Below are 10,871 nucleotides of genomic sequence, written 5' to 3'. Positions count from 1 at the left end.
TGTGTTCGTAACATATGCTATAAGACGACGCTAAAACAATGCTTAACTCCTAATTGCTCCACTTCTAAACAATAACCTCCGGTGGCTCACTATAATGGTTAAAAAAAAACTCCGCTCCCGCTTGTTATAGCTGCTTACACAGTTAAGATCGCCTACGTCTGCGAACAGACTGTGAAGCTGGGTGCGAATGAATGGAATTGGATGATGGATGGAGATGCGCATGGATGGATGGAATGGAGGATGGATGGTGGATGGATGGATGGTATGTGGCAATGGGGATGGAATGGATGGGCCATGAATGGATGGATGGCATGATGGATGGACTGTTATGAATGGGATGGCATGGTCATGGATGGATAAATGGCATGCGATGGATGTAAATAGAATAGAACAGAATGGATGGATGGATGGATGGATGGAATGGATGGATGGATGGGGGAGGAAGGATGGCATGATGGCATGGTATAGGATTGATGGATGAATGGTATGGTATGGATGGATGGATGGACTGGTGGATGGATGGATGACGGACGAGACGACGGACGGACGGACGGACGGCGGACGGACGGACGACGGACGGACGGACACGACGAGACGACGGCATGATGGATCGGATGGATGGCATGGATGGATGAATGGATGGATGATGAATGGATGGATGGATGAATGAATGGAATGAATAGCTGGTATGGATCATGGATGAGATGCTGGATGGATGAATGGATGGATAGATGACATGGAATGGATGCGATGGATGGATGAATGGAATGGGATGGATGGAATGGCATGATGGATGGATGGATGGATGGAACATGGATGGATGATGGATCGATGGATGAATGGTATGAGGATAGGATGGATGGATGAAAAACGCGGATGGATGGATGAATGGATGGATAGATAGATGAATGAATGAATGAATCAAAGAATCAATGAATGACCTAAATGAATGAATGAATGAATGAATAAGCTCCTTGTTGAAACCAATTTGCGAATTTCGAAACCAACGTCTTAAACCTAACATTGCGCATTCACGCACATGGAGCGATAACTCTAGCCGAGGTTAGGGTTCGTATTCTGCAATCAATCCGCCCAGAACCAAAGGGCAGAGTACTAGATATAGGGAACGACTACACCTACGCCTAGTCAGCCAATTCACAGAACCTAAATCCTTTACATTCATGGCTCCAACCATTTAACATTGCACAGTCAACTATATGTTCCTACTTGTCCCTGTCTGTTTACCAGTATCGGGGCACGTTTAATAAACTGTTTCGCACGTTCTGCGGACAATGTATCAGTTGATCTCACGTTTAAACCAGATGTGAGTGTTCGTAAACATATGCCTATAGACGACGCTAAAACAATGCTACTCCTAATTGGCTCCACTTCTAAACAATAACCCGTGGCCCTCACATATGCTAAAACAAAAAAAACTCCGCTCCCGCTTGTATAGACTGTTACACAGTTAAGATCGCTACGTCTGCGAACCAGATGTGACAGCTGGGTGGATGAATGGATGGATGGATGGATGGATGGATGGATGGATGGATGGATGGATGGATGGATGATGGATGATGATGGAAAATGGATGGCATGGATGGATGGATGGATGGATGATGGCATGGATGGATGGATGGATGTAATGGCATGAATGAATGGATAGATGGATGGATGGAGGATGCGCATAAATGGATGGATGATGGGATGGATGGATCATGGTAATGAGATGGGATGGATGGATGAGATGGATGCGATGGATGGAATGGATGGATGGGATTGATGATGAATGGATGGATGGTATGGATGGATGGGACCGAACGGGACGGACGACGGACGGAAACGGCGGACGACGACGGACGGACGGACGGACGCGAACGGACGGACGGACGGCACGGACCGACGGATGGATGGATGATGGATGATGGCAATGATGGATGGTAATGGATGATGGATGGATGATTGATTGGATGGAGGATGGAATGGCATGGCATGGATGAATAGCTGGAATGGCATGGAATGGATGGCGATGAGAATGGATGGATAGCATGGAATCGGATGGATATGGATGGATGGATGGATGGATGCGATGGATTGATGGCATGGAATGATGGACTGGATGATAGATGGCCATGGTTGAATGGATGGATGGATATGATGGATGGATGTCATGATGGATGTCATGGCAGGATGATGGATGGGATGATGGATGAGATGGATGGTTGCGATGGATGATAGGATGATGGTATGATGCGATGGTATGGATGGTATGGATGGATGAGATGGATCGATTGGATGGATGAAATGAATGGATGGATGGATAGATAGTATGGAGGATAGATGGATGAGTATGGATGGATGGATGGATGATGCAGATGATGAATGGGATGGATGGGAATGGGGGATGGATGGATGGATGGAGGATGGATGATGGATGGGATGATGAGGATGCGATGATGATGAGATGAGGATGGATGGATGGATGGATGATGGATGGATGGAGGTCATGCGATGGAATGATGGATGGAGGGATTGGATGGATGGCATGATGGATGGCATGGATGGATGGATGGAATGACTGATGGAGGATGGTATGGATGGAATGGTATGCGGATGATGGAATGGATGGAAGGATAGCATCTCATGGACTCGACTCTCTGCATGGCACGTGGGGATGGGTGAGCGGGCATGCGTGCGCGTTTGTGTGCTGCGAAAGAAGAAAGAGAAGGCCAAACAGTACAGAGCTTTATAAAGGAAAGAAAAAGGCGCGAGCACGCGGAAGAGTCAATGAAACGGGTAAATTGCGCCACAGAGAACACACACGTACGAGAGAGCTACATGTGATGCAGAGATTGAGAGGGAAAAAACGACTATGAGGTTCTGATTCGTACAGAAAGCGCGTGCGCACACAATTACTGAAAAACCCACATAGATGGTTACTCGCAAGCTGTAATCACAAATCAACAAACTCCCAAAGGCATACCGCAAAATAGCGTAAGCGCAATCAGCGTTCCAAGAGCAACATCTATGAAAGATTTAAGACGTTGGACAAGAGCTGCGACGTGAGCGAGAACAATGGGGAAGAAGCGCGAGATATTAAAGAGCAAGAAGAAGAGCAGAGAGCACGCACATGAGAAGAAAGAGGTAACGCGCGACGCGCACGCGAGTAGGAAAGAAGAACACATCGATAAAGATTAAAAGATAATTAAAAGATAAAGCGAAAGGAGCGAACGCATACAGAAGAGAGAGAGAGAGGAGAGAGAGAGAGACGAGGAAGGAGAGACGTAAGAGAGGAGAGCGAGGCAGAGAGACAGAGAAGCGAGAGAAGAATGAAAGGATGAAAGAGGCAACAGAGCGGCGCGACGAGAGAGAGGGAAGAGGAACTGAGAGGAGTTTAAAGAGGAGGAGAGCGCAAGGCGAAAGAGTGAAAACAGAGAGAGGGAGGAGATGAGAGAGCACGTGAACACCAAATATGCCCCGTTATAACATCTTCTAATTACCTCATGAAACTAGTGAAAACAAGCAGCCAGAATTTAGCCCTTATAACATCTTCTAATTCACCATGAAACTATGTTGAAAACAGCAGCAGATCTAGCCCTTTGTAACATCTTCTTTAATTACTCATTGACTAGTGAAAAGCAGCAGCAGAATTTGCCCCTTATAACATCTTTCTTAATTACGTACGGGTATGGAAACCTAGTGAAACCAGCAGCCAGAATTGAGCCCCTTTATAACATCTTCTAATTATACTCATGAAACTAGTGAAAACAGCAGCAGAATTAGCCCCTTGTAACATCTTCTAATTACTCATGAAACTAGTGAAAACAGCAGCAGAATTAGCCCCTTGTAACATCTTCTAATTACTCATGAAACTAGTGAAAACAGCAGCAGAATTAGCCCCTTATAACATCTACTAATTACTTATGAAAACTACTGATGTAAGGTCATAAATAAATAGTAGAATCATTCACCTGCATGGTTTGGAAGTGGTGGTATGAACATTTTCCAGCTCGTTTCTGCTACATAGACTTTCCTTCCATCACTCGCTTGGTCTAATAAACACAGAAAATCGTGTCGCCAACAAAATCACGACAATACATAAACAATAAACAAATTTAAATATAATGAAAAAATTATCAAAAGAATATCAAGAAAATAACATCCATACTTGTCTCACTGCTCGACTCCCAGGCATTTGTTTTGTTTGATGGATGGTAGATGGCGCCAGGACCACCGTTTTCGTCGACAATGCCCTCGTATCCGTAGACGAGATAGAAGAGTAGGTTGTGCATTAGCTGCTGTCTAACCATCTTTGGTGCGAGGCCATATTCACGCGCCGCGGACTGTGAGACACACACACATCACACTGAGACAATATACACACATACGCAGGCACGCACGCACGCATACAGGCACGCACACATGCACGCACGCACGCACGCATGCACACGTGTGTATGCAGGCACGCACGCACGCACGCATTCATGCTTTAGGAGATTCCATAATGCTACTGCTTCTTTCTGTCTAGTCATCCCAATGATACCTCCAGCAACCTTAGCGGGTTTATTGTAACACTTCTTGAGTGCCATGTCAAATCCTACTGCACTGCCTTGTCGGAGAGTGTGGTACATCACCCATCCACCATCTGTAAAGCATCTGTAGATACCCGGGAACATCCTTTGTATGTCCAGGCAATCTTCAAGGAACAGCGTACCCCATCTGCTATAGTTTGTCCGGCCAAACCCGAAGAACAAAGGCATGCACCTCTGCACAGCTGAAACGAAAAGATGCCAATCGCCTTGCCGAATAGAGTGTGTAAGATCTCTCAGGATAGGATACAGCTCATCCCGCGGAACTGCGCGTCTCATCCGCGCGCAGCGCTTAGAATCAACAGCAAAGCTGTGCCACGCAATCTTGTATCATGTCTCTCTGGACTCTTCAGGAATCAAGTAATTGAACAATAGGAACAGGAACAATTACGAATAATTGTAGTGCGTAACATGCTGAAATCCATTGACTTTTGGATATGAAAATGTATTACTGACCCCCCATAATGTGGCCATTGCGCACATTTTGAGTGGTCGGGCAACCTCCTAGGTCCAACGGTTCTGTAGATACAGTCACGGTGGATGGTAGCACTTCGCTCGAAAAGGGCGTGGCCCAAAAAGCTATTTCGCCGTCAGTGGGAAATGTGTTACGAACCAAATATTGTTCCTGGACCTTCAATTAGTGGATGCATGAAGAGTTTAGTTCTGGACATAAATTGCATACAAAACTACCATGAGCTACTCTAGTATATCGAATTTCCACATTCCTACGTCTATAATTCCCTGTCACAGCAACGCTTTTTCACAGAGCAGCTTCAAAAGAGCAGACATACTTCTTAAACATCGTAATAACCGCTATTTACACTTCATGGTCCATGTTAAAAACATGCTCTTTGCCGAGGTGAACAACTGCCTGCACTCATTATCATACACTGCAACATGTGTTAGGTTGGTAGCCGTCTGCTTCGAAAAGGCTGTAAAACAGGGCTGCGAAGTGGATGTGCGACATTGTACATCAGCAGCAGCGGCAGCACCAGCACCAGCAGCAGCAGAAGCAGTGACAGCAGCAACAACAACACAAAGACGCACGCACACCCGCATGCATGTACCCAGGCATGCCCGGCACACGCACGTACGTACGCACACGTGTCTGTGACTTACCGAGACTGGCTACATCCTTCATGTCCTCGAGCTCATCTTCATCCTTATCGTCGCCGTACTTGTATCTCTGTGTCAGCTGCAGGACACGCACCATGCGCTCCTTGCCACTGCGATACTTCGACTGCAACCCAAAACACCGCGGCCATCAGAAATACCTCATCGTAATGGTAGCAACAAGCGCCTTCCCCTGAAAATTCACTTTTTCGAAAAATTCATACAACATGAACAACTTTAAGGAACAATGTCGTGGGTAAAGTTTTTTCAAAAATTATAACAATCGACTATGACACTGTATGACCTCTGGTTGAATTTTGTTCGCAACCTTTCAACGATTGATTATGCCTACGAGAGTCCAAGGCGTGAGCGTTTATAACGGTGAACCGTGAACTGAAGTCGAAATTGCAAGGAGAAACTGGAAGTCACACTGCAACTGCACCATGCAACAGACAAACTGCAGAGCAATGGGCCGTACTTACATCAGGGCCTGAGTCATCATAAACCTCACTGTAAGTCCTATTCTCAGTTCTGAGAAACTGAGGATAGGAGTTCACGACCTTTTTGAATGCATCCTCTTTCAAGCCCTGCAATGTTTAGTTAAAAGTTCACCAATTACATTTTGTTAAACAATTAATTGGAGAGTTAGCAATCTCATCTTCTGTTAGTTGCAAGAATGCACCACGACTGACTACATTAGCCCAATTATAAATCTAAATCAAATGCAGAAAACATCAGAAATTTGATTCCAAATAATCAAATAAACAAAATGTGAAAACTGCTATTACTCTAGTAGCTCATGGTGGTTTTGTATGCAATTTATGTCCAGAACTAAACTCTTCAAGAATCCACTAATTGAAGGTCCATGAACAATACTTGGTTGGTAACACATTTCCCACTGACGGCGAAATAGCTTTTTGGGCCACGCCCTTTTCGAGCGAAGTACTACCATCCACCGTGACTGTATCTACAGAACCGTTGGACCTAGGAGGTTGCGTGACCACTCAAAATGTGCGCAATGGCCACATTATGGGGGGTCAGTAATATAATTTCATATCCCAAAGTCAATGGTTTTTAAGATAATTGCCAAAAACCGATTTCAGCATGTTACGCACTACAATTATTCGTAATTGTTCATGCTATTTGGATTTCTACACTTTTTGCCTTTACTACAGCCACAAAACGTCACACCTTTTATGTTCCTTTCTCTGCAAGTGCACGTTTTGGTACTCATACATGATGTTGGGCATTTGCATGGAGGGGGCAGGTCATCGGGCCTGCACGATACTGGCAGTATCACTGATGTTATGCCAACATCCGTTGATTCATATCCATACTAGAGTGGATCTGGTTTGATGACTGCAGGAGTTGGGGCTTGCAACCACATCTTACACTGCAGATATGCTCGCTTTATGTGTTCTCGTAGCGTTGATGAACAGCACACAAGCTGGTTGAAGTCCAGTTCTTTCTTGGAGTTGTGGTACTGCTCCCATCGATATTCATCGAAAGTGGAACAGTCTGTCTTCTTTAATCCAGACACAAGGAACTTTTCAGCATTGCTTGTTATCTGTGGTGACAGTTCTTCTACACCAAACCCTTCCAGTAGGGAGAGATCCATGGATGCTTTCAGGCCAGACAGCTTTGGACTCACCTTGCTGGTACTGTCGCAACCAACCGATGTGTAGCGCAGTGTCCCCACTACCGTAGCGCTTAGAACGAAATGGTGTAGCGAGTGTCACGTTGCAGTGGCAATGTAAACGACGCATTACTGCTGTGCACGAGCGCGTTGGCGTTAAGAACGATCGTGTAGCGCGTGTACACTGTATGCATTGGCATGTAAAGAACGACGCGTAGCAACACTGTCACGACGCCGGTCGGCGTTTATAACGAAGTGTCACGAGTGTCAGCGCGCCGTTGGCGTTTAGAAACGACGCGTAGCGCTGTGTCACGCTGCTTGGCGGTTTATAAACGGCGCGTTAGCGTTTATAACGATCCGTCCGACGCACTCGTCTTCAATGGTGTCCTCGCAGCCGCTAGCAACCATGTCGCAGCGCTGGACGGGGCAGCAGGGCCCCAGCGGCAAGTCTGGTGCACCTGAAGCGATTCTACGTCGAGCGTCGGCACGAAGAACGCGGTACTGATGAGCGCATCGCTGGGAGTCCTGGAAGGCGGCTCCTCACCACTTCAACAGTCCCTGCTCGCCGTCCGCAAAGAACATAGCGAGTACCACCTGCTGGTCGCTGTCACTGCTGCTGCTTGGCGTGCTCGCAGTGCTGTTTGTTTGTTGCTCGCTGGTGTTGGCTGGCTGCTCGCGTGTTGTTTGTTGCTGCCTGCACCCTGACTGCTAGCCTGCTGCTTGGCTGCCTCGCTCGCTGCTGCATGCTGTCAGTGCCTGTTTGTTGCTGCTGGTTTGCTGCTGCTGCGCTAGTTGTGTTGCTGCTGTCACATCGCTCTGCTGCATGCTGGTGCTGGCTCTGCCGACGCTGCTGATGTACAATTCGACATACCCACTTCGCAGCGCCCTGTTTTACAGCCTTTCGAAGCAGACGCTACCCAAATCCTCAACACATTCGCAGTGTAGTGATAATGAGTGCAGGCAGTTGTTCACCACGTCGGCAAACGAGCATGTTTTATTAACATGGACACATGACAACGTGTAAAAGCGGTTATTACGATGTTTAAGAAGTACGTTCTGCTCTTTGAAAGCTGCTCTGTGAAAAACCGTTGCCTGTATAGGCGAATTATACGACGTAGGAATGGGAAATTCGAATATACTAGAGTAGCTCATGTGTACTTGTATGCAAATTTAATGTCCAGAACTAAACTCTTCAGAATCGCACAAATCGAAGGTGCCAGGAACAATACTTTGGTTCATAACACATTTCCCAGCTGACGCGCAAATAAGACTTTTTTGGGCCACGCCCTTTCGAAGCTGTAAGTGCTACCATCCACTCCGTGAACTGTACTCACAGAACCGGGGAGCTAAGGAGGTTGCACGCGACCGCACTCAAAATGTGCGCAATGCGCCACATTATGGGGGCTCATAATGACATTTCATATCCAAAAGCAATGGTTTTTTAAGATAATTGCCAAAAACCGATTTCACATGTTACGCACTTACAAATTATCTCGTAAATTGTTCGCTGCCTACTGATTCAAATTACTTGATTCCTAGATCAGAAGAGACATGATAACAAGATGCGTGCGCACAGATGCTTTGATCCTAAACGCTCGCGCGCGGATGAAACGCGCCAGTTCCGGCGGGATGACTGTATCCATATTCCTGAGAGATCTTACACACTCTATTCGCAAGGCGATGGCATCTTTTCGTTTCAAGACATGTGCCAGAGGTGCATGCCATTTGTTCTTCCGGTTGGCCCGGACAAACATCAGCGAGATGGGGTACTGGCTCGTGTCCTTAGCAAGATTGCCGTGGCACATAAAAAAAAAAAAACAAAGGATGTTCCCGGGTATCTACAGATGCTTTACAGAGGTGGATGGTGATGTACCACACTCCCGTACAAAGGCAGTGCAAGTAGGATTTGACACGGCAGGCTCAAAGAGTGTTACAATAAACCCGCTAAGGTTGCTGGGGGTAGCATTGGATGAACTAGACAGAAAGAAGCAGTAGCATTATGGAGAATCTCCTAAAGCATGAGAAAAGATCTTCATGTGGCACAGGCGGCTGGAAATGGTAACTGGGAGACTAAAGATGACAGTGAAAGCTGAGCCTACACGCATGAGTCAATGCAAAGTCCTACGAAGATTGTCCATGTCGTGCGAATGACGCTTCGGGATTACATAAATATGTCCATACACAATCGTTCGGCACGCTGGAGATCGAGACTTCAAGATACATTCCTCTACTGGAGCTGACATAACCCCAGGAGTTGTTGACGATTACTAGCCACGTGGAAATGGTGAGAAGAGTATCCAAGACTGATATTGAAGAACCTGATTTACAGCGATAAGGAGAATGCACGGCGTGAGCAGAGGAGCAGATCCCGACCGCAACCGCAAGACTGTTTTCGTGAATAGTACTTCTACTGTCCTCACAGCGAAGAAATCTATGGCGAAAAAGGGATGCTGCAGAAACGATTAGTACATTGACTATGCTAGAGAAAAAGGGTACAGCATGCTGAGACTCCTGAAGTATGAATCGACCAGCACATCCCATTCCTCACTACTTGAATGTAAAGATGGCATCAAATTGAAGAAGCCCGATAAAGCCTCTTAACCAGAGGACCTTGTCAAAAACTTCCCCAGGAGACAAGGAATGTAGAAGAGTGACGCACAAATGACAATATGTGACTCAAATGGACCGATGAAAAAGATGGCCTTCACACATTCGCGGAATGGCTGAGAGTCTTCCAAACAGCATTCTTGCTACAGGCTCCGAGTCCACAAGAAATGACATTATTTTGATGTTTATCAAAAATCATCAATCAAGCAAATGAAGCGGGCGCAGAGAATTTTCTATGCAGACAAATCACTATCACCATTAGGTCTGACAATCAGAAACTCCCTGTCGATCTTGATATGTCTGGAGCCTCAATGTTGAACAAAGTTGGTTGCAGGAGTATGTCTTCAAGTGGAGCTGCAGAATGTCGAGTCAGACAAGGAGATCTTCTTTGGAGGAGTATATGGGGGTGAATGCAGATAATTGTAAGCTGGCACTGAAACACAGATCGCAAGAGCTCTCAAGCAACCAACGAAGAAGAAGCTGACGACAGAAATCATGTCTCATATTAATGATGGTGTTGCTGAAACACGGGGTTCAATCAGTCTCGGTTGACTCACTGACACAGATGTCTTTGTCAACCTCATCTTCCACTTCAACAAAACCTGCAACTACAAAAGCTGTACGTGAAGCTGTGGTAACCGGAAACAAAGAAAACTGTACCAGTCCACCTGTTCGTTGATCAAACTGGACAACGGTTTGCGCGTGTCTGGCCCCAGCCATCATCATGCTCTCAGCGGTTGCGACAGTACCCAGCAAGGTGGAGCTCCAAGCTGTCTGGCCTGAAAGCATCCATGCGATCTCTCCCTACTGGAAGGGTTTGTGTAGAAGAACTGTCACCACAGATAAACAAGCAATGCTGAAAAGTTCCTTGGTCTGGTTTAAAGAAGACAGACTTCTACTTCATGAATATCGATGAGCAGTAACGG

General features: G+C 46.2%; 1 protein-coding gene across 1 annotated transcript in view; it reads right to left on the bottom strand.

The window, feature by feature from the left end:
* LOC106808373 (general transcription factor 3C polypeptide 1-like) overlaps positions 1-6,293 on the bottom strand; it is a 20,081-nt gene extending 13,788 nt beyond the window's left edge. The window contains exons 1-2 of the mRNA XM_014811073.1: positions 6,185-6,293; positions 5,709-5,829 (exon numbers count right to left, since the gene is read on the bottom strand). Coding sequence (XP_014666559.1) covers positions 5,709-5,802 — 94 coding nt within the window. The 5' untranslated portion in view covers positions 5,803-5,829; positions 6,185-6,293. The remainder of the gene's footprint in view (positions 1-5,708; positions 5,830-6,184) is intronic.
* Positions 6,294-10,871: the final 4,578 nt, after the last annotated feature.

The sequence above is a fragment of the Priapulus caudatus genome, unplaced genomic scaffold (assembly GCF_000485595.1).
Source record: "Priapulus caudatus unplaced genomic scaffold, Priapulus_caudatus-5.0.1 Scaffold271, whole genome shotgun sequence".
Lineage (NCBI taxonomy): Eukaryota > Metazoa > Priapulida > Priapulimorpha > Priapulimorphida > Priapulidae > Priapulus > Priapulus caudatus.
The sequence above is the reverse complement of the archived record's forward strand: the minus strand, read 5'-3'. Positions and strand labels throughout refer to the sequence as shown.